At 45.0% G+C, this 25,102-nt stretch overlaps 1 protein-coding gene across 1 annotated transcript in view; it reads left to right on the top strand.

The window, feature by feature from the left end:
* Positions 1-25,102, top strand: part of GIPC2 (GIPC PDZ domain containing family member 2) — a 78,909-nt gene that overhangs the window by 46,773 nt on the left and 7,034 nt on the right. Inside the window, exons 4-5 of the mRNA XM_029062027.1 lie at positions 16,819-16,925; positions 17,927-18,008. Coding sequence (XP_028917860.1) covers positions 16,819-16,925; positions 17,927-18,008 — 189 coding nt within the window. The remainder of the gene's footprint in view (positions 1-16,818; positions 16,926-17,926; positions 18,009-25,102) is intronic.

Genomic DNA, 25,102 nt, shown 5'->3' with positions numbered 1-25,102 from the left:
TCCATCCTAATCCTCCTCTACCTCTCAGCTGCTTTTGACACTGTGGACCACCCCTTCTCTTGTAAATATTATCCAACTTTGGCTTCACTGACAATGTCCTCTCCTGGTTCTCCTCTTATCTCTCTGGCCTCTCATTCTTGATCTCCTTTGTGTGCTCCTCCTCTGCTTCCCACTCCCTAACTGTGGGGATTCCTTAAGGTTCATTTCTGGGTCCCCTTCTATTCTCCATCTACACTCACTCCTTTGGAGAATTCATTTGCTCCCATGGCTTCAACTACCACCTCTATACATATGACACACACATCTACATCTCCAGTCCTTATCTCTCTCCCTCTCTGCAGTCTCTCATTTCCTCCTGCTTTTTAGACAGCTATACTTGAATGCCCTTCCATCACATCAAGACTAACATGTCCAAAACAGAGCTCCTTATCTTCTGTCCCAAACCCTGTCCTCCCCGTTACTTTCCCATCATTATAGATGGCACCACCATCCTTCCTGTCTCTCAGTCCTGTAACCTTGATGTTATCCTTGACTCCTCTCTCTCACTCAACCCACATATTCAATCCATCACCAACAGTGCCAGCGTTCTGAACAGTGCCTTGCACATAGTAATCACTTAACAAATGCCATTGTTATTATTATTATCATTAATATTAAATCCTGTCAGTTCCACCTTCATGACATTGCTAAAGTCCTCCCTTTTCTCTCCATCCAAACTGCTACCACCTTAATACAATAACTCATCCTATCCCACTGGGATTACTGCATCAGCCTCCTTGATGACCTTCCAGCCCCCATTCTCTCCCCACTCCAGTCCATACTTCACTCTGCTGCTCGGTTCATTTTTCTACAGAAGCGTTCAGAACATGTTTCCCCAGTCCTCAAAAATTCCAGTGGTTGCCCATCTACCTTTGCATCAAACAAAAAACTCTTTATCATTGGATTTAAAGCATTTAATCACCTTCCTACTTCACCTTGCTACTCTCCTACTACAACCCAGCCTGAACTGGGTTCAGCCTACTCTAATGCTAACTTTCTCATTGTGCCTTGATCTCATCTATTTTGCTGTTGACCCCTCGCCCACGTCCTGCCTCTGACCTGGAGAGCCCTCCCTCCTCAAATCCCAAAGACACTTATTCTCCCCACCTCGAAGTCTTAATGAAGTCACGTCTCCTCCAAGAGGCCTTCCCTGCCTAAGTCCCCCTTTCCTCTTGCTCCCTTTGTTCACCCCCACTCCCAGAACCACAGCACGTATGTACATATACGTAATTTATTTGTATTAATGTCTGTCTCTCCCTCTCTAGACTGTAAACTTGTTGTGGGCAGTAAATGTAGATGTGTCAGTTTATTGTTGTATTGTACTCTCCCAAGCACATAGTACAGTGCTCTGCACACAGTAAATGCTCAATAAATATGATTGAATGAATGAATGAAAAAGAGGATAAGAATGATTGTTGTTATTAGTAATATTACTACTGCAATTGCAGGATGCCACTGACGAACACAGTAGTGTTGTTAAAAATTCGAAACTCCCCCCCCCATCCAGCTAATCTTTGATCATAAGCTAGTAAATGAGTAACCCTATATGGGAAGAATGAACCCTAGAGTGTACTGGAAAATAGCTACTATTAATCCTGAGGTACCCTCTTAGGATCACACTTGGGGAGTATCCAGTACTCTAACAGTCTCGGTTATGGAAGGGAAAGTCAAGCAGAGGCATAACCATTCCATTCCTAGTTTGGGCAATGGCCAGCAATTGGAAGGCAGTCTGCTACAACTCAAAACTCACCTGTTCTGGGAAGTAGTGAAGTGGGAGAGAGTCGAGGGCGGAGACTCAAGTTTACTGCACGGAAGAAAGCAATGGAAAACCACTTCCCTATTGTTACCAAGAAAGCTATGGATACACTACCAGAACGATTGCACATGGAAGAGGGGCAATCTGGGAGAGATGTTTCCATGGAGTCGCTATGGGTCAGAAATGACTCAACAGCATTGCACAAGACAATACTGAGGTGGAGTTGCACATTCTTTGGGCAATAGACCAACCTTTTTGCTTTAAGTAAACCTGATAAACTTTTCCCTGCATGTACTCTTGTTATATTTTGTGACCAGAAAATTAGGAAACCCATGAGTGCATTAAAAGGTCTGAAATAAATGTGGAGAGTGAAGTATGGTGAAGTAAAGCCAATTATTATCTCAACCAATAGGGTGGTGCCAAGATCCCAAATCACTAGGTAAGCCTCTGAAGGACTTGGGAATTTATGGTATCCTGGCTTTAATTCACCGAATGCTGAATACCTGCTTCATAACCCAGAGATTTTTACCTCAACAATTCATAACTCTGTTGTAGTGTTGAAATCCTAGAAGCAAAATCCCAAACATCTTAACAACTTGGTTGCCTCAGCGAATCACAGCCGGAAAACCCTGGAACTTTCCTTAGGAACCTAGCCTACTAATTTCAAAATCTAAGGTCAATCAACTGGTGGTATTTATTGAGCGCTTGGGAAAGTAGAAAGGAACAGATTTGGTAGGCACAATCCTATCCCTCAGGGAGTTTACAGTCTACAGGGGGAGACGTGCATTATAGTAGATTCGATTCGGGGTAGGAGAAATAGTAGAGTACAAGAATGTCTGCATAAGTACCGTGAGGCTAGAGTGAGTATCGAATTGCTTAAGGGGTAGACAGCCAAGTGCGTAGTTTAAGCTGAGGGGAGTTATTCAAAATATTAAAAAATCCAATTATTTTTCTAAATTAAAAAAAGTATATAAACATATCACACACACGTACAAGAAAAAAACCTCCATATTATACATAACAGTATGTAACATATAATGCTTTGATGGATTTCACCGTGCTCCCAGGGAGGATGAAGAGCGATCACTTATGCCAAATTTGGGTCAAATTTAGGAATATTTCAGGTAGGATAAATTGCTCTTCCTGAAAGTGATGACATCCATTTTAGTATTTGCATGCCTTTCAATGCATTGTTTTTGAATTTATTATAAAGACTTTATGATAAGATAGAGAGGAGCAGGCAGTCTCTCTTGGGGCTCAGAGAAGTCTTGGCCGATATGTAGTTTAGCTGAGGAATTTATTTTGCTGAGAATCTTAATATGAGGATTGAGGCAACCCAAGTTCTTAAATTTTACTATTTTTAGATTTCCCATTCAAAAACATGATTATCTTTTTCTGCCTAAAATAATATAATCAACAGGAGTTGGAATTCAGTAAAAACGAATATTATTTTGGACTCTTTTTGCATATAAATACTTAAATCGATCAGCTCTGGAAAAGTGCTGGAAGCTCTATATTTTAAATAGTGTTTTAATTTTGACAGGTTTATTGACACCCTAATACCTCTTAAGGGGCAAATGTCTTCAGAGTAAATGCTCTAATTGAGGGGGGAGTAGCGGTGCTTTGGGGCCAGAGGTAGAAGAGACAGCTGCCAACAGGGCCTGTTTTAGGAGGGGAAAGAGAGATGGAAATCTGTGTGTGGCCTTTCAGAGGCTGGGAAACAGTGAGGCTGAGTGAAAGAGACTGGCCTTGGGAGTCAGAAGACCTGTGTTCTAATCCCCACTCCACTACTTGCTTGTTGGGTGACCTTGGACAAGTCACTTCACTACTCTGTGCCTCAGTTTCCTCATCCGGAAAATGGGGGTTCAATACCTGTTCTCTCATGGCCTAATGTAAAGCACCATAGCCTACTGGATAGAGCAGTAACCTGGGAGTCAGAAGGTCATGGGTTCTAATCCTGGCTCTGCCACTTGTCTCCTGTGTGACCTTGGGTAGGTCACTTCACTTCTCTGAGCCTCTTACCTCATCTGTAAAATGAGAATTGAGGCTGTGAGACTGTGAGCCCCATGTGGAATAGGGACTATGTCCAACCTGCTTTACTTGTATCCACCCCAGTACAGTGCCTGGCACACAGTAAGCGCTAAACATATACCACAATTATTATTATTATCATTATCATTGTTATTATTATTATTCCCCTTATACTGTGAGTTCCATGTGGGAGACGAACTGTGTTCAAACTGTTTATCTTGTATTTACCCCAGCAGTAAAGTCCCAGCTCTGCCACTTGTCTGCTGCGTGACCTTGGGCAAGTCACTTCACTTCTCTGTGCCTCAGTTACTTCATCTGTAAAATGGGGATTAAGTCTGTGAGCCCCATGTGGGACAAGGACTGTGTCCAACCAGATTAACTTGTATCTACAGTACAATTCAGTACAGTAAGTGTCTGGCATAAAGTAAGTGCTTAACAAATACTTTTAAAAAGTACTTGGCTCATAGTGCTTAAAATTATTATTATTATTATTATTATTACTATTGTTTTGTTATGCAATTGCAGTGTATCCTCTGGCCTTTCTGGGGCCATTATTGGGAAGAGACATTGTGTTCAGGGAACATGTCTACCAACTCTGCTGTACTCTCTCAAGCATTTAGTACTGTGGTCTGCCCCAGTAAGTGCTCAATAAATACCATTGATTGATTATTATGACTACTATTACTACTAATAATAGTATTTGTTAATCACTATGTTCCAAGTTATGTAGTAGTTACTGGGGTAGATACATGATAATCAGGTGACACATGGAGCTCACAGTTTAAGTGGGAGGGAGAATAGATTTGAATCCCTATTTTGTAGATGAGGGAACTGAGGCACAGAGAAGTTCACTGACTTGCCCAAGATCACACAGCAGTTCAGCGATATTTACCCTGCCCTCAAACCCTCAACACTTATGTACATATCTTTAAATTGTTTATTATAAATTATTTATTTGTATTAATGTATGTCTTCCCCTCTAGACTATAAACTCGTTGTGGACATGAAACTTGCCTGCCAACTCCCAGATGCTTAGTACACTCTTAAGTGCTTAGTACAGTGCAGTGCGCATAGTGCTGTGAACATTGATGATAAAGTGGTGGAGTCAGGATTAGAACCCAAACCCTCTGACTCCCAGGCTTGTGCTCTTTCCACTAGGCCAATTGATTCCATTTCCTAGGTGAAAGTAGAAGGCGATATTTAGTAATCACCTGCTATGTGCCAGAGTCTGGGGAAGATACAAGATAAGAAGATCAGGCATAGTCCCTTTTACAGATGAGGAAACTGAGGCCAGAGAAGTACAGTCATTTAAGCTCCTTGTGGGCAGAAAACATGTCTACCAACTCTATTTTATTGTACTCTCCCAAGTGCCTAGTACATTGCTCTTCAGTGCCCAGGCAAGTGCTGGTCAGGCAGCAGACAAATGGTGGGGCTGGGAAAAGAACCTAGGTGCCTTGATTCCCAGGCCTGTGCTCTTTATACTCTGCCAGGCTGCCTCCCTTCGCTACACTATTCCCTCCCTTCCTGACTGCAGACCCATACTTCTCCCTGACACTAATAGAGCTATTTTAAGTGTCAGAGTAGTGTCTCTGGAAGAGGGGAGAATAGGGTTACTTGGGAAGAAATCTGTTGGAGTGACACCACGGCCTAGCAGAAAGAGCATGAGTTTAGGAGTCAGGGGACCTGGGTTCTGATCCCAACTCTGCCACTTGTCTGCTGTGTGACCTTGGGTAAATCACTTAACTTCTGTGTGCCTCATTTTCCTCATCTATTTATCAATTATATTTATTGAGAGCTTGCTGTGTGCAGAGCTCTGTACCAGGCACTTGGGAGAGTACAACTACAACATAAAAGAGTTGGTAGGCACATTCCCTGCCCATAATGAGTTCACAGATTGTAAATGAGGATTAAATGGCAGTTCTCCATTCCCCAGAGACTGAGTCCTTGGGACTGTGTTTATCTGATTGTCTAGTATCTAGCCCAGAGTTGAGTATAGTGCTTGGTATATAGTAAGCACTTAACCAATACCACAAGGATCATTAATTATTAAGTCAGTGGTGGGCTACCCTGGGGGGATTATAAACCATGGACAGCACCACAGGTATTTTATTGGTCAATCAAGTCCTGGACCTCATCAAATATTTATATGTCAGCCAACTGTATTTATTAAATAATAATGTTGGTATTTGTTAAGCGCTTACTATGTGCTGAGCACTGTTCTAAGCGCTGGGGTAGACATAGGGGAATCAGGTGGTCCCACGTGGGGCTCACAGTCTTAATCCCCATTTTACAGAAGAGGGAACTGAGGCACAGAGAAGTTAAGTGACTTGCCCACAGTCACACAGCCGACATTTACTATATGCAGAGCACTCTACTAAGCTCTTGGGAGAGTACAATATAACAACAGACACATTGCCTGCCCACAACCAGCTTACAGACCAGGGGGGAGACAGATGTTAATATAAATAAATAAAATTACAGATCTGTACATAAGTGCTGTGAGGCTAGGGAGCATTTGAATAAAAGGAGCAAATCAGTGTGACACAGAAGGGAGTTGAAGAAAGGAAAAGAGGGCATAGTCAAGGCCTCTTGGGAGAGATGTGCCTTCAATAAGGTTTTGAAGCTGGGGAGAGTAATTGTCTGTTGGATATGAGGAGGGAGGGTGTTCCAGGCCAGAGGCAGGACGTGGGTGAGAGGTCCGGCGGAGACATAGACAAGATCGAGGTACAGTGAGAAAGTTAGCATTAGAGGACTGAAGAGTATGGGCAGGGTTGTAGTAGGAGAGTTGCGAAGTGAGGTAGGAGGGGGCCACAGATGGTGAATGTAGCAAACAAGAAACCAGAAGTAGAAACTTTTTATATATCTGTAATTTAAATATCACTTTGCTTTCTCATCTGATAAATCAACTTCCACGAGAGTTGTTTGAATGTTTTAGCAACAGGAATTTTCATTTCATAATGTTAGTCTTTCATTTGTTTCTGCTTTGGCAGGCACATTTATGGACAGTGGGCTAAATGCAATACAAAAACATTTTAGAAATCAAGTTTGGAAAAAGTCCATTGGCAAATTTTAGCTCCATGAATTTTTTCACCCTGATGAAATTTAACAATTTTTGTTTACTTGAATAGGGAAGAAATCTTAGGTTTTGAAAATAATTTTTGACCCTATTTAACTAAAAAGGGCATTGTACATAAAACTTTAAATCAAATTAGTTTAAAAGTAAAATCTGATTATGTTGAATGTTTTAAGTGAAGTATATTTTTTAAAAAGGATGGTTTCAGCATTATAATTTTGGTACTTGTAAAGCGCTATGTGTCAAATACTGCACTAAGCACTGGGGGAGATACAAGATAATCAGGTTGGGCACATTCCCTGTCCCAAATGGGGCTCACAGTCTAATTAGGAAGGGATATGATTCAGTCCCCACTTTACAAATGAGGAAACAGGGACCGAGAAGTGAAGTGATGTGCCCAAGGTCACACAGCAGACAAATGGCAGAGCCGGGATTAGAACCCAGGGCTGTGGATTTTCAGGCCCGTGCTTATTACACTAGGCCACTGCTTCCATACATCTTCCCTACATCTTTCAACATCTTAAGGAGAAAAACGTAATGCAGTAAACATTTTATCTGGCACTTCTATCCCCCATACGAGTGCAATCTTGGAGTCCTTGGAGAGAGGGAGTCCTCTTTTGGGAAAGTGTTGCTATCATGGAGCGTAAACTTTATGCTAAACTGCCCAGCCCCTCCCATTCCTGCATTCATGCTGGATAATGAAGCATTCGTAGTACTGTAAGAAGTAGGCTGGACAGTGCTGTAGGAATTAGACTTTGTTCTAGAGATTTTTTGATCTTAAAGAAGCAGATAAGAAAGGTGAACTTCAGTGTAACAGTCCCACTTGTTTCGCTTTCATAATATGACCCTATAGGACACATTAAATGCTCAGTAAATACCAGTGATTGATGACTCATTTATTTGTTCAATCGTATTTATTGAGTGCTACTAAGGGCTTGGGAGAGTACAATATAGAGAAGCATTGTGGCTTAGCGGAAAGAGCACGGGTTTGGGAGACAGAAGTCGTGGGTTCTAATCCCAGTTCTGGCAATAATGTTGGTATTTGTTAAGTGCTTACTATGTGCCGGGCACTGTTCTAAGCGCTGGGGTAGACATAGGGGAATCAGGTTGTCCCACGTGGGGCTCACAGTCTTAATCCCCATTTTCCAGATGAGGGAACTGAGGCACAGAGAAGTTAAGTGACTTGCCCACGGTCACACAGCCGACAAGTGGCAGAGCTGGGATTCGAACTCATGAGCCCTGACTCCAAAGCCCGTGCTCTTTCCACTGCGCCACGCTACTGGCATTTATCAGGTGTGTGACTTTGGGCAAATCACTTAACTTCTCTATGGCTCAGTTACCTTATCTGTAAAATGGGGATTAAGTCGATAAGTCCCATGTGGGACAACCTGATTACCTTGTTTCTACTTTAGCGCTAACAGTGCTTGGCACGTAGTAAGTGCTTAACAAATACCATTATTATTATTATTATTATTATTAACAGACTTATTCCCTGCCCACAACGAGCTTACAGTCTAGAGGGAATAATTGATTGGAGTTCTCAGAAACTCTTTTGAAAAAAATATGTATGCATTACCCATCAGGGTAATAAAAATAATGTTGGTATTTGTTAAGCGCTTACTGTGTATTCATTCAATAGTATTTATTTATTCATTCAATAGTATTTATTGAGCGCTTACTATGTGCAGAGCACTATACTAAGCGCTTGGGATGAACAAGTCGGCAACAGATAGAGACAGTCCCTGCCGTTTGACGGGCTTACAGTCTAATCGGGGGAGATGGACAGACAAGAACAATGACAATAAATAGAGTCAAGGGGAAGAACATCTCGTAAAAACAATGGCAACTAAATAGAATCAAGGCGATGTACAATTCATTAACAAGATAAATAGGGTAATGGAAATATATACAGTTGAGCGGACGAGTACAGTGCTGTGGGGATGGGAAGGGAGAGGTGGAGGAGCAGAGGGAAAAGGGGAAAAAGCCCCTGTTCTAAGCGCTGCGGTAGATAGAGGATAATCAGGGTGTCCCATGTGAGGCTCACCGTCTTCATCCCCATTTTTCAGATGAGGTAAGTGAGATACAGAAAAGTTACCCACTTATCCACGGTCACACAGCTGACAAGTGGCAGAGCTGGGATTCGAACCCATGACCCCTGACTTCCAAGCCCGGGCTCTTTCCACAGAGCCACGCTGCCTCTCTAGATGTGTAGCCACTGACCAGCTCATATGATTTTATTTTCGTTATTGTTTTTACCCTAGTCTTACATTGTGAACCCCGTGAGGCAACATGATCCTATCTTTCACGAAACCTGAAAGGGTTTAACTGTCATTTTGGTGCCACCAAGTGGTTAGTTAGTTATGAAACATCTTTCTCCACCTCACTGGTTATAGTTACAGTCCAGGCCTGCAGATTTTCCCTGTGTTTTATTAAGGTAAAAAGACCTGCCTTTTCAATCAGAAGTCTGGGCCTTGGGACTTAAGTACTCCACATCCTTTGAATTGCCTTCCATTGCAATGGTCCACTGCCTCGTGTTGTCCAGTTGGTCAAGGAAACACTGACAATTTGATAGGTTGATAGGTTCACTCTTTAGAGAAGAGTAGGGAAGCCAATATTAATGAATATTCATGAATATTAATTGAGAATCAGTGTGGCCTAGTTGAAAAAGCACGGGCCTGGGAGTTAGAAGACCTGGGCTCTAAGCCCAGCTCTGCCACTTGTCTGCTGTGTGACCTTGGGCAAGTCGCTTTGCTTCTCTGTGCCTCGGTTCCCTCATCTGCAAAATAGAGATTCAGTAACTGTTCTTCCTGGATTCAATACATGTTTTCCTCCTCAGACTTTGAGTCCCAAGTGGGATGTGATTATCTTGTATCTACTTCAGTGTTTAGTACAGTACTTGGGAATTAGTAAGCAGTTAAAAACTACCACAATTATTATTATCATAATAATTCTTATTAATTGCTATTATCACTCTTACCACTACGACTAGTAACAATTCAGTCTGCCTGACTGTGTCTCACCAAGGATGGCAGATAGTCCCCAGAAAAAGCTGGTCCTTGGATTAGATATCTGGGATGATTTTGGAATGATTACTCCCTTAGTGGTTGTAATCTGTGCCCCAGCCTGTCCAGAAGGATTTCCTACTTGGAGAATTCCTGAAAAAATCCAGGAAATAAATCAGTCCCCTCAAGTCCCCTTAGGGACTAAGGATGTATCCTGCACTGGGGTTCAGTGAAGACCTAAGGGGAATGCTAGAACAATTTGAGTACGGTCCACCTGTAAAAGTCCGTCTGTAGGCAATCTCCAAGTGGTGCTCTCCAAGCTGTAATAATAATAATAATGGTATTTGTTAAGTGCTTACTATGTGCCAAGCACTGTTCTAAGCACTCAGTGCTGCTGGGTCCCACACCAGCCTAGTTACCGGGATCCAGTCTTAGAGTCATTTGTTCATTCAATCATATTTATTGATAATAATAATAATGTTGGTATTTGTTAAGCGCTTACTATGTGCCGAGCACTGTTCTAAGTGCTGGGGTAGACACAGGGGAATCAGGTTGTCCCACATGGGGCTCACAGTCTTAATCCCCATTTTACAGATGAGGGAACTGAGGCACAGTTTGTTTGCTTGAGTGCTTGATGTGTGCAGAGCACTGTACTAAGTGCTTGGGAGAGTAAAATACTGCAGAGGTTGATAGATTCCAGTCCTTAATTCATTCTGCTGCCTGGATCTTTTGTCTAAAAGTTCAGTCTATGTCTCTCAACTCTTCAAGAACCTCTAATGGTTTCCCACCCACCTCTGTGTTATGATTGTGATTATTATTATTGTTATATTAAGCACTTACTGTACAGATACAAGTTAATTGAGTTGGACACAGCCCTGTCCCACATGGGGCTTACTGTCTAAGTAGTCTCCACCAATAGAAACTCCTTACCATCGGATTTAAAGGACTCAATAAGCTCACCTTCTCCTACCTTACTTCAATAATCTCCTACTACAGCCCAACTTGCACACTTAGCTCTTCCAGTACTTGCTTGCTAACTGTGCTTCGATCTCATCTATCTTGCTGCAGACTCCTTTCCCATGTCCTTTTCTCTGACTCAAAACTCCCTCCCCCTTCATAATGATAATAATAATAATAATAATGATGATGGCATTTGTTAAGTGCTTACTATCTGGCTTCCGTCCCCTCCACTCTACCGAGACTGCTCTCTCTAAGGTCACCCATGACCTCCTTCTTGCCAAATCCAATGGCTCCTACTCCATTCTAATCCTCCTTGACCTCTCTGCTGCCTTTGACACTGTCGACCATCCCCTCCTCCTCCATACCTTATCTCACCTTGGCTTCACGGACTCCGTCCTCTCCTGGTTCTCCTCTTACCTCTCTGGCCGGTCATTCTCGGTCTCCTTCGCTGGAGCCTCTTCCCCCTCCCATCCTTTAACTGTTGGAGTTCCTCAAGGGTCAGTTCTTGGCCCTCTTCTGTTCTCCATTTACACTCACTCCCTCGGTGAACTCATTCGCTCTCACGGCTTCGACTACCATCTCTACGCAGATGACACGCAGATCTACATCTCCGCCCCTGTCCTCTCCCCCTCCCTTCAGGCTCGCATCTCCTCCTGCCTCCGGGACGTCTCCACCTGGATGTCGGCCCGCCACCTAAAACTCAACATGAGCGAGACTGAGCTCCTCATCTTCCCTCCCAAACCCGGTCCTCTCCCAGACTTGTCTATCACCGTTGATGGCACGACCATCTTTCCCGTCTCTCGGGCCCGCAATCTCGGTGTCATCCTTGACTCGTCTCTCTTGTTCACCCCACACATCCTATCTGTTACCAAGACCTGCCAGTTTCACCTCTACAATATCGCCAAGATCCGCCCTTTCCTCTCCACCCAAACGGCTACCTTACTGTTATGGGCTCTCGTTATATTCCGGCTAGACTACTGTGTCAGCCTTCTCTCTGACCTCCCTTCCTCCTGTCTCTCCCCGCTCCAGTCTATTCTTCACTCCGCTGCCCGGCTCATCTTCCTGCAGAAACGATCTGGGCATGTCACTCCCCTTCTTAAACAACTCCAGTGGTTGCCTATCAACCTCCGCTCCAAACAAAAACTCCTCATTCTAGGCTTCAAGGCTCTCCATCACCTTGCCCCTTCCTACCTCTCCTCCCTTCTCTCTTTCTACCACCCACCCCGCACGCTCCGCTCCTCCGCCGCCCACCTCCTCACCGTCCCTCGGTCTAGCCTATCCCGCCATCGACCCCTGGGCCACGTCCTCCCGCGGTCCTGGAACGCCCTCCCTCCTCACCTCCGCCAAACTGATTCTCTTCCCGTCTTCAAAACCCTACTTAAAACTCACCCCCTCCAAGAGGCGTTCCCAGACTGAGCTCCTCTTCTCCCTCTACTCCCTCTGCCACCCCCCCTTTACCTCTCCGCAGCTAAACCCTCTTTACCCCCTTTCCCTCTGCTCCTCCACCTCTCCCTTCCCATCCCCATAGCACTGTACTCGTCCGCTCAACTGTATATATTTCCATTACCCTATTTATTTTGTTAATGAATTGTACATCGCCTTGATTCTATTTAGTTGCCATTGTTTTTACGAGATGTTCTTCCCCTTCACTCTATTTATTGCGATTGTTCTTGTCTGTCCATCTCCCCCGATTAGACTGTAAGCCCATCAAACGGCAGGGACTGTCTCTATCTGTTGCCGACTTGTTCATCCCAAGTGCTTAGTACAGTGCTCTGCACATCTGCACATAGTAAGCGCTCAATAAATACTATTGAATGAATAAATGAATACTATGTGCCAAGCACTGTTCTAAGCGCTGGGGGGATACAAGGTTATCAGGTTGTCCCACATGAGGCTCACAATCTTAATCCCCATTTTACTGATGAAGTAACTCAGGCACAGAGAAGTTAAGTGACTTGCCTAAAGTCACAGAGCTGAAAAGTGGCGGTGCCGGGATTAGAACCCATGACCCCTGACTCCCAAGACTGTGCTCTTTCCACTGAGCCACGTTGCTTCATATTCCACAGATCACTACTCTCCCCACTTCCAAAGCCTTACTAAAATCACATCTTCCCTCCAAGAGGCCTTATCAGGGCGGGGAGGGGAGCACTCCCTCTTCCACATGGGACTCATATGGGAGGGAGAACTGACATTGAATCTCTATTTGACGGATCAGAAAACTGAGGCAAAGAGAAGCCGGCATCTGGCTTAGCCAGGACTAGATCCCAGGTCCTCTGGCTCTCTCAGTCCTGTGCTTTTTCCACTAGGCTACCCTGCTCCTCTGGGACCTACCTGGGTTCTGGGACCTGGGAACTAACTAAGCCTTCCCCGACTAAGCCCTCATTTATCCTACTCCCTCTTCCATCTGCAACGCCTGTGCGATTGGATTTCTACCTTTTATGCACTTGATATTCACCCCACCCTCAGACCCAAAGCACTTATTTACATATCCATAATTTATTTTAATGTCTCTCTCCCCCTCTAGACTGTAATCTCCCTGTTGGCAGGGACATGTCTACCAACCCTGTTGTATTGTATTCTCCCAAGCTCTTAGTACAGTTCTCTGCGCTAAGTGCCTAATAAACATCAGTGATTGATCCATCGATTAAAGAAGGGTTGAGGAGAGGAGGCATCAGAGATTCAGAGGCAGAAAGGAACAAGAGATTTAAGAGTTTGTGTGGAATAAAAAGTGAAAGGTTCTAAGGACCTAAGAAACATCATTACTAGATCATATCGGGGCCATCCAGCCCAGTATTCTGACCATGACAGTGGAAACAGGGTGCTTTGAGTAGCCATGTGGCATCCATCTTACTGTATAGGAATGTAAAATCTCATGGAAGGAGCATGGGCTGGGGAGTCAAACACCCTGGAGTCAGTCTTGGCTCTGCCACTTGCTTGCTGTGTGACCTAGGGCAATTTACTTAACTATTCTGTGCCTCAGTTTCCTCAACTGTAAAGTGGGGGTTAATTAGTTGTTCTCTCTTCCCCTTAAGCTGCAAACCCTATGTGAGATCTGGTTATCATGTATCTCTTAACCCAGCGCTTAGCACTGTTCTTGGCTAGTAAGCACTTAACAAATTCCACAATTATTATTATTATTATTCAATAGTATTTATTGAGCGCTTACTATGTGCAGAGCACTGTACTAAGTGCTTGGAATGTACAAATCGGTAACAGATACAGTCCCTGCTCTTTGATGGGCTTACAGTCTAATCGGGGGAGACGGACAGACAAGAACAATGGCAATAAATAGAATCGAGGGGAAGAACATCTCATTAAAACAATAGCAAATAAATAGAATCAGGGTGATGTACATCTCATTAACAAAATAAATAGGGTAATGAAGATATATACAGTTGAGTGGACGAGTACAGTGCTGAGGGGAGGGGATGGGAGAGGGGGAGTAGCAGAGGGAAAGGGGGGAGAAGAGGGTATAGCTGCAGAGAGGTGAAACGGGGGCTGATAGGGGGAGCAGAGGGAAAGGGGGAGCTCGGTCTGGGAAGGCCTCTTGGAGGAGGTGAGCTTTAAGTAGGGTTTTGAAGAGGGGAAGAGAATTAGTTATTAGAAATTTGGTTCCAGTCCTGGCTCTGCTACTTGCCTGCTCTGATGCTAACACAACCATCAACAGTCCAGTCCCAGCCAAAGCTTCCCCCAGTTGTAAAGTGAGTAGACAGAGGCTGCGTGTTGCTGCTTCTGTTGCTTAGACCCCTCATGTTAGGGCCAGGGCCTTGGCTGCCTTGGGAAGAAGGCCGCAGGGATTCCGGGAATTTCTCTCGGCAGACCAGTGGGAAGACCAGTGAGAAGCAGCATGGCCTAGTGGAAAGAGCATGGGCCTTTCTGTCAGAAGGCTCTAGGTTCTAATCCTGACTCCAGCGCTTGTGTGCTGTGTGATCTTGGGCAAGGCTCTTCACTTCTCTGGGCCTCAGTTATCTCACACTACACTTCTCTGGGCCTCAGTTATCTCATCTGTAAAATGGGGATTAAGGTTGTGAGCCCTATGTGGGACGAGGACTGTGTCCAACTGAATTAGCTTGTATCTACCTCAGAGTTTAGTACAGTGCATGGCACATAGTAAGTGCTTAATAAATACCATTTAAATGAAAAAAAAAGAGACAGAGAATTAACAACTGCTGCTCAGTTAGTAAATATTGACTCTGAACATTTTACTTGAAGGTTGTTTTGCCTCAGGGATGCTAAATTCCTGAGAAGCAGCATAGCTCAGTGGAAAGAGCATGGGCTTGGGAGTCAGAGGTTATGGGTTCGAATCCCAGCTCCACCACCTAGCTGTGTGACTGTGGGCAAGTCACTTAACTTCTCTGTGCCTCAGTTACCTCATCTGCAAAATGGGGATGAAGACTGTGAGCTTCACGTGGGACAACCTGATTACCCTGTATCTATCCCAGCGCTTAGAATAGTGCTCTGCACATAGTAAGTGCTTAACAAATACCAACATTATTAAATCCTTCCCCCTTTAACTGGCTCCAGAATATCCCTTCCCATCTGTACTTTATGTCTGTTATAATAGTTTCAGGGTCTTATGGCCTTGTGGAAAAAGAACGGGCCTAGGGCCAGAGGACTTAGGCTCTGCCACTTCCCTGCTGTGTGACCTTAGACGATAACTAATTTCTCTCTTCCTCAGTTGTCTCTTCCTCAGTTGTCTCATCTGTAAAAGAAACTCCATGTGGGGCAAGGACTGTGTTTTCCCTGATTAACTTGTGCCTCTTCTAGAATTTAGCATTGTGCTTAGCATGTAGTAAGTGCTTAACAAATATCACAATTATTATTATTATTATCTACTAGCTGACCTATCAATCAATGGTATTTATTGAATGCTTAATATGTGCTCTACTAAGTGCTAGGGAAAGTATATGAAAGCAGTGTGACCTAGTGGAAAGAACATGGGCTTGGGAGTCAGAGGATCTGGGTTCTAATCCTGGTGCCACCTCTTGCCCACTGTGTGACCTCGGACAAGTCACAGGTCCTTGGTGCCTTCATGTCCTCATTTAGTTCTTTGTGGTCAGGGTATATGTCTACCAACTCTTATATTGTATTCTCCTAAGATAGTGCTCTGCTGCTGCTGCTGCTGCTGCTTAGACCCTTCGTGGGGTGGACTGCACAGGGCATGCTGGGGCCGGGGCCCTAGGTGACATGGGAAGAAGGCCACAGGGATTGATTTATTGATTGTAAAATGAGGATTCAATACTTGGTCTCTCTCCCTTTTAAACTGTGAACTGTCCCATGTGGGACAGGGACTGTGTCTGACCTGATTATCTTGTGTATATCCCAGTACTTTGTATATTATTTGACACATATTATGCTCTAAACAAATTCCACAATGATTCCAATACAGCAGAGTTAGAAGAGTTAGAAGCAGCACAACTTAGTGGATACAGCACGGGCTTGGGATTCAGCAGGACCTGGTTCTAATCCTAGCTTCTGCACTTGTCTGCTGTGTGACCTTGGGCAAGACACTTCACTTCTCTGTGCCCCAGTCACTTCATCTATAAAATGGGGTTTAATACTGTGAGCCCTATGTGGAATATGGACTATGTCCAATATGATTACTTTGTATCTACAACAGTGTTTACAACAGCGCCTAGCACACAGTGAGCGCTTAACAAATAGAGTTGGTAGACCTGCTCCAGAAGAAGAGAGATGAGGGACTTTTCTGAATATTCCCCTTCATTCTTCACATCCCTCCCCCAGCTTCCTTTCACCTCCCAACCACAGTGCAGCCCACTCTTGAGAGCCATGGACAACAGTGTAGAAGAATACAACCCTTCAGAGTTGTGCAATAATTTGGGGCACTTTCTATGCAAATTTCCTGTAAGACCATCTTCTTCCAGCAGGTACCAATTCTAGGAAACTGTAGGCTGAATGCATACTGCATATACTATTCTCTATATCCTTTTTCCTAGAAATAGAACCAAGAGCAGTGGATGGAAATTCTTCAGGAGGAAAAATCTCTAGAGGAAGGGGAACTCTTCGCCTGAGATCTAAAGGACCTGCCACAGTGGAAGAACTGGTATGTTCATGCTGGTAGGGTGGTTAGGAAGAATGGGTAGATGTCGATATCTATCCAATGAAGTGGGAATGTGTACAATCTTTTGGCAACACTGAAGTGCTTTCTCAAAAATATGACCCATTCCATGAGATGGAGAAATTATTTCTAAAAATTTAGTTTAAATTAGCTAATTGTGAGCTCACTGTGGGCAGAGAATTGTTTGTTTGTTGTTATAAGGTGCTCTCCTAGTGCTTAGTACAGGGCCTTGCACACAGTAAGTGCTCAATAAATACGATTGAATGAATGAATGAATAATTGCTAGTATGCCCTTCAGAAGAGGCAGAAAGGTGATTGAGAAGCAAATGAGAGTGCTCCAAAATAATATAGTTTGCTTTCCACTGTAGATCAAAAAAGAACTAATGCAGGCTGTCTCAGTCAGGTAAACCCATATATTCTTTGGGATACCTCCTCACTGATTCCCAGAAGTTGCTGGTTAAGTTGCCAGAATGTTCCAGGCTTTTATAGCTCCTGTTTTTATGAGTGCTCATGTGACAAGAGGTGGGACAGGGGAAGAAGAATGAACCTCAGCTGGAAAGAGGTCAGGGTGGAGTTGGAGGATGCATGTGTATCCAGTGTTCTGGGCATTTTCCTCTGCCAATCCAGTCCTTCCCTCCATTTGAGAGCTGAGTTGACTCCTCTTCTGATTTTTACCACACAGTGAGGTGGTGGCCAACTCCTGTATCTGATTCATTTGGAGAATTAGGAAAGGGTTCTAAGAGACTTATATTTGTTTCTGAGCCAGGCTGTATCACTAAGCACTCTCCAAGATGTAAGGAGATTTGCGCTATTTGTGTGCTAGAAGAAAGTTAGTCTCCCACAGATTTCATTCATTCATTTAGTCGTATTTATTGAGCACTTACTGTGGGCAGAGCACAATTTGAGTCTAAGAGGAAAGAAAAATAAAGCACCAGCACTGTCACACTCCAAGTAACATTTCATTTTGTTCTTATTTCGGTTTAAAGCCCTCTGAAACTGAAGAAAAAGCAATTAAAAAACTAGATGATCTTCTTGAACTCTACATGGGGATCAGAGATATTGAACTAGGTAAGAATTGACAACTTTGGGAGGGGACGTTTAACACATGGGGTTACATTTCTTCGCTTTTTATATATTTCTCTCCCTCATAATACTGTACAGGCAATTCTGTTATTCAAAGTAAAGAGGCAAGCCTTGTTAATTTACCAAAACACAATTAATTCAGAAACTGTAATTTTTATACAAATGTATGGAATGTATTAAAATATTTTCCCAAAATAATGAAAAATAAAATTGAGAAAGACAAGCAGCGTGGCCTAGTGGATAGAGCACAGGCTTGGGAGTCAGAAGGACCTGGGTTCTAATCTCGGCTCAGCCGCTTTTCTGCTCTGTGAGCTTGGGCAAGTTACTTAACTTCTCTATGCCTCAGTTCCCTCATCTGTAAAATGGGGATTAAGACTGTGAGCCCTAAGTGGGACAGGGACTATGTCCCACCCGATTATCTTGTATCTACCCCAGCATTTAGAACGGTGCCTGGAACACAGTAAGTGCTTAACAAATATCACAGTTTTTATTATTATCATCAACAGTGTCCCAGGTTAATAGCAACAACAATAATAATAATAGTAATATTTGGTAAGCACTTTTATTATGTGCCTCTGGAGTACTGAGGTAGATACAAGGTAATCAGGTTGGACACAGTTCCTGTCCCACGTAAGGCTCACAGTCTTAATCCCCATTCTACAGATGAGGTAACTGAGGTACAGAGAAGTGAAGTGACTTGCCCAAGGTCACACAGCAGACAAGTGGCAGATCCAGGATTGGAGTCCTCTGACTTCCAAGCCAGTGCTGTCTCCACTAGATCACGCTGCTTTCAATATATCTATTCTTTAAGCAATCTGCTCTTTTAATTCCCAAGATATTGCTGAAAATATTAATTTGGACCCTGTGAAAAGACTGATGAAAATATTAACTTGGCCCCTGCTGCCTTCCCCCTCATTACTTTTGGCAGGAGCCTGGGCAATATCATCATGCTTGTCAGAATGAGACATTTAAGAAGTGTGGGAGAGTAGTTATCGGTGCAATAAAATGATCTGATGTCTTCATTCAGTCTAACACATTTATGACACAAAACAATTCTCATAGGACTCTTCTTCTAAATTAAAAATGTCCTTATAAACTGAATTAATCATCCCTAGTCAATCGCTGCGGCTGATATGAAATGTCAATTATCATTTCACACCAATTAGAACTATGACCGGCCATCCTTGCAGGTAAAGTGTAGGGAAGTAATTATCTTTAAAAATGTCAGACATCATAAAATTAAGAATTTTGTCACAGTATTCTTAACAGGCTTGTGAGAACAATATATCAAGACTAGTGCAGTGTATTAAATCACACATGTACAAGCTTTTGCAGTGCTGTTAGCCATTCTGGACTTTCAGAGGTTCTAATTATTATTGCATTATTGTGTCCAAGGATGGAAACACAATTGTCTCCTAAGCATTTTTACAGTAGGTCATCAAACTGTGAAAATATATGATTGCTCTTTACTATTCATTCATTCAATTAGTTAAGTAAATCTAAACTACACATTTAATCATTAATTAGTAACTAGTTTAGTTAAGTCAATCTAATGTGTTTTGGCATATTTTGAAAATACTTAAAACATCCTGGAGAATTTAGGGTTATGTATACTCAATATTCTTTATGATTAAACATTTTTGAATTGTGATTCTGGATTAAACCTATGCTTATTATGGGTTGCTCCATTGAAAGTTATTCCTGAAAACTTTATCACTGCATGAAGGTGATTATGGAAACTTTCCCTGGATGAACTTACAAATTTCACTGAAAAGAGGTCGGGCTATGGGAGTTCCTGGATGTTTGTTGATTATGTGCATATCTTTAAATTATATGTTTTATGTTATTTACATTAATGTCTGTCTCCCCTCTTGACTGTTAAGATAGTCGTGGGCAGGGAATATGTCTACCAACTCTGTTAGATCGTACTCTCCCAAGCTCTTGGTACAGGGCTCTGCACATAGTAAGCACTCAATAAATACCATTGATTGAATGATGGTGGATGTTGTCAGAGGCACCATTTCCCTGATGGCACTCTTATTTGTGTTGAAAGTTTCTCTTGAATGCTTCATCTTGTAAAGACTTAACAGTATGTGGATCCTGTCCTCCTGCCTCCCTCATCCCTGGCCTCTAATAACCTAACCCTACCCTGTCCCTCAACCCCTGACAGGTCAGCCCAACGCAGGCCTACCTCCTCCAAAACTCCCCCTCCTTGACATAGCTTCAGCCAAGTGTGGCTGGTGGAATAACGCCTCCATCATGGGGAAGCTTTCCTTCATCCATGAACTGTTCCTGATCCAGTCATTGCTCCTCCTTGCCATCACTGAAACCTGGGTCTCCCCAGATGACACGGTCTCCCCTGCTGCTCTCTCCAGCGAGGGCCTCATCTTCTCCCTCTTCCCAAGACTCATTAGAAAAGGGGGAGGTGTTGACTTCCTTTTCAGGCCCCAGTACTGTTTTCATACCATTCCATCTCCCCCATCCCTTTCTTTCCCTTCTTTTTAAACCCATATCATCCTCCTCTACCACCCACTCAATTCTAGTAACGGTCATCTAACGCTCCCCCAGGCCCCACTTCCAACTTTTTAACACTATTTTGATTCCTTTCTCACATTCCTTCTCTCTTTCTCCATCCCTACATTGGTCCCTGGGGACTTTAGTATTCACACAGATTTTCCTGATGGTCCTTCTGCTGCCAGCCTTCTATCACTCCTCAATTCCACTGACCTCTGGTTCCACCCCAGATTGCCCACTCACCCTCACCAAATTGGACAACCACTCAACCCCGTCATCCCCCGTCATCTCTAGCCGCTGCACAGTCTCTGCACTCACCAACTCTAAGATCCCTGTGTCTGACCACAACCACCTCCCCTGCCTTCTTTCTCACACACCTTCTCCTCACAAATCTATGCTGTTTCTCCATAGAATGTTGTTTCTCCCTGGATCACCTCCTCCGTCCGCCTCCTACGCTCCTATGCTCGAGCTGCTGAGCGCTGCTGGCGAAAGTCCAAGCACCAAGCCGACCTCACACACTTCAAATTTATCCTTTCCTGCCTTAACTCTGCCCTCTCCTCCGCCAGGCAAAGCTTCTTCTCCTCCCTCATCGACACCCATGCCCGTCACCCCCGCTGATTGTTCCGGACCTTTAACTCTCTCCTTAGGCCCCCTGTTCCTCCCCCTCCCCCATCTCTCACCCCCAGTGATCTGGCCACCTATTTCCTCACGAAAATCAACACGATCAGGTCTGAGCTCCCCAAAGTCACCCCTCCGCCTCTCCCCTCCCCCCCACCAACCTCCTCCCCTACTTTCCCATCCTTCCCTGCAGTATCCTCAGAGGAGATCTCCTCCCTCCTCGCAAGTGCCACCCCCTCCACCTGCGCCTCGGACCCCATTCCCTCTCACCTTCTTAAAACCATCGCCCCTGCCCTCCTCCCTTCCTTAACTTCTATTTTTAACCACTCAATCTCCAAGGGCTCCTTCCCCTCTGCCTTCAAACATGCCCACGTCTCCCCCATCCTAAAAAAACCCGCTCTCGACCCCACTTCCCCCTCCAGTTATCGCCCTATCTCCCTACTACCCTTCCTTTCCAAAATCCTAGAGCGAGTCGTCTACAATCGATGCTTAGAATTCCTTAACTCCCATTCTCTCCTAGACCCCCTCCGATCTGGCTTCCGTCCCCTCCACTCTACCGAGACTGCTCTCTCTAAGGTCACCCATGACCTCCTTCTTGCCAAATCCAATGGCTCCTACTCCATTCTAATCCTCCTTGACCTCTCTGCTGCCTTTGACACTGTCGACCATCCCCTCCTCCTCCATACCTTATCTCACCTTGGCTTCACGGACTCTGTCCTCTCCTGCTTCTCCTCTTACCTCTCTGGCCGGTCATTCTCGGTCTCCTTCGCTGGAGCCTCCTCCCCCTCCCATCCTTTAACTGTTGGAGTTCCTCAAGGGTCAGTTCTTGGCCCTCTTCTGTTCTCCATTTACACTCACTCCCTCGGTGAACTCATTCGCTCTCACGGCTTTGACTACCATCTCTACACAGATGACACGCAGATCTACATCTCCGCCCCTGTCCTCTCCCCCTCCCTTCAGGCTCGCATCTCCTCCTGCCTCCGGGACGTCTCCACCTGGATGTCGGCCCGCCACCTAAAACTCAACATGAGCAAGACTGAGCTCCTCATCTTCCCTCACAAACCCGGTCCTCTCCCAGACTTCTCTATCACCGTTGATGGCACGACCATCCTTCCCGTCTCTCGGGCCCGCAATCTCGGTGTCATCCTTGACTCGTCTCTCTCGTTCACCCCACACATCCTATCCGTTACCAAGACCTGCCGGTTTCACCTCTACAATATCGCCAAGATCCGCCCTTTCCTCTCCACCCAAACGGCTACCTTACTGTTACGGGCTCTCGTTATATCCCGGCTAGACTACTGTGTCAGCCTTCTCTCTGACCTCCCTTCCTCCTCTCTCGCCCCGCTCCGGTCTATTCTTCACTCCGCTGCCCGGCTCATCTTCCTGCAGAAACGATCTGGGCATGTCACTCCCCTTCTTAAACAACTCCAGTGGTTGCCTATCGACCTCCGCTCCAAACAAAAACTCCTCACTCTAGGCTTCAAGGCTCTCCGTCACCTTGCCCCTTCCTACCTCTCTTCCCTTCTCTCTTTCTACCGCCCACCCCGCACGCTCCGCTCCTCTGCCGCCCACCTCCTCACCGTCCCTCGGTCTCGCCTATCCCGCCGTCGACCCCTGGGTCACGTCCTCCCGCGGTCCTGGAACGCCCTCCCTCCTCACCTCCGCCAAACTGATTCTCTTTCCCTCTTCAAAACCCTACTTAAAACTCACCTCCTCCAAGAGGCATTCCCAGACTGAGCTCCTCTTCTCCCTCTACTCCCTCTGCCATCCCCCCTTTACCTCTCCGCAGCTAAAGCCTCATTTTCCCCTTTTCCCTCTGCTCCTCCACCTCTCCCTTCCCATCCCCACAGCACTGTACTCGTCCGCTCAACTGTATATATTTCCATTACCCTATTTATTTTGTTAATGAATTGTACATCGCCTTGATTCTATTTAGTTGCCATTGTTTTTACGAGATGTTCTTCCCCTTGACTCTGTTTATTGCCATTGTTCTTGTCTGTCCGTCTCCCCCGATTAGACTGTAAGCCCATCAAACGGCAGGGACTGTCTCTATCTGTTGCCGACTTGTTCATCCCTAGCGCTTAGTACAGTGCTCTGCACATAGTAAGCGCTCAATAAATACTATTGAATGAATAGAGACTGCCGATCTTTTCGTGCCATCCAATTTTCTCAAGTCATCATTCCCCATTCAGTTTCCATACCCAAACTACTTTCCCACGATAATCAGATTGACACTCTCAACACCACTCTCTCTACTGAACTCAACTCACTCGCTCCCTTATCCCTCCATCAATCTCATACCACTAACCCACAGCCCTGGGTCGCCTCCTTCGCTCTTGTGCACGAGCCGCTGAGTACCACTGGTGGAAATCTAGATATCAGGCCAACCTCATCTACTTCAAGTTTATCCTTATGTGATTTAACTCTGCTCTCTCCTCTGCCTGGCAAAACTATTTCTCCATCCTTATGATGCTCATGCCCATTGTCCAGTTGTTCCGGATGTTTAACAAGTAGCATGGAGTAGTGGATAAGAACATGGGCCTGGGAGTCAGACTGTCATGAGTTCTAATCCTGATTCTGACACTTTTCTGCTGTGTGGCCTTGGGAAAGTCACTTCACTTCTCTGTGCCTCAGTTATTTCATCTGTAAAGTGGGGATCAAGACTATGAGCCCCACATGGGGCAGGGACCGGGTCTAACTTAATTTGCTTGTGTCCACACCAGCGCCTAGTACAGCGCCTGGTACATAAGTGCTTAACAAATGCCATTATTCTTATTATTAATAAACCCCGTCTCCCTGCTTCCCCCATCACTTTCCCCTAATGATCTGTCCACCTACTTTATTGAGAAAATTGAAACTATCAGGCATGATCTCCCTAAAGTCTCCTCTGCTCCTCCCCAATTTCTTCCTGCTCCTGCCCCTTCTTCAATTTTCCCATCTTTCCCAGCAGTATCTCAAGTGGAGATCTCCTGCCTTCTCTCACAATTCACCCACTCTACCTGTGCATCCGACCCTATCCCTTTGCACCTTGGCAATACCCTTGTCCCCTCTTTTTTGGCCTCCTTACCCTTCATTCATTGATTCAATAGTATTTATTGAGCGCTTACTATGTGCAGAGCACTGTACTAAGCGCTTGGGATGAACAAGTCGGCAACAGATAGAGACAGTCCCTGCCATTTGACGGGCTTACAGTCTAATCGGGGGAGACGGACAGACAAGAACAATGGCACTAAACAGCGTCAATGGGAAGAACATCTCGTAAAAACAATGGCAGCTAAATAGAATCAAGGCGATGTACAATTCATTAACAAAATAAATAGGGTAACGAAAATATATACAGTTGAGCGGACGGGTACAGTGCTGTGGGGATGGGAAGGGAGAGGTGGAGGAGCAGAGGGAAAAGGGGAAAATGAGGCTATAGCTGCGGAGAGGTAAAGGGGGGATGGCAGAGGGAGTAGAGGGGGAAGAGGAGCTCAGTCTGGGAAGGCCTCTTGGAGGAGGTGATTTTTAAGTAAGGTTTTGAAGAGGGAAAGAGAATCAGTTTGGCGGAGGTGAGGAGGGAGGGCGTTCCAGGACCGCGGGAGGACGTGACCCAGGGGTCGACGGCGGGATAGGCGAGACCGAGGGACGGTGAGGAGGTGGGCGGCAGAGGAGCGGAGCGTGCGGGGTGGGCGGTAGAAAGAGAGAAGGGAGGAGAGGTAGGAAGGGGCAAGGTGATGGAGAGCCTTGAAGCCTAGAGTGAGGAGTTTTTGTTTGGAGCGGAGGTCGATAGGCAACCACTGGAGTTGTTTAAGAAGGGGAGTGACATGCCCAGATCGTTTCTGCAGGAAGATGAGCCGGGCAGCGGAGTGAAGAATAGACCGGAGCGGAGCGAGAGAGGAGGAAGGGAGGTCAGAGAGAAGGCTGACACAGTAGTCTAGCCGGGATATAACGAGAGCCCATAACAG

The sequence above is a fragment of the Ornithorhynchus anatinus genome, chromosome 4 (genome assembly GCF_004115215.2).
Source record: "Ornithorhynchus anatinus isolate Pmale09 chromosome 4, mOrnAna1.pri.v4, whole genome shotgun sequence".
NCBI lineage: Eukaryota > Metazoa > Chordata > Mammalia > Monotremata > Ornithorhynchidae > Ornithorhynchus > Ornithorhynchus anatinus.
This window is presented reverse-complemented; position numbering and strand designations above follow the sequence as displayed.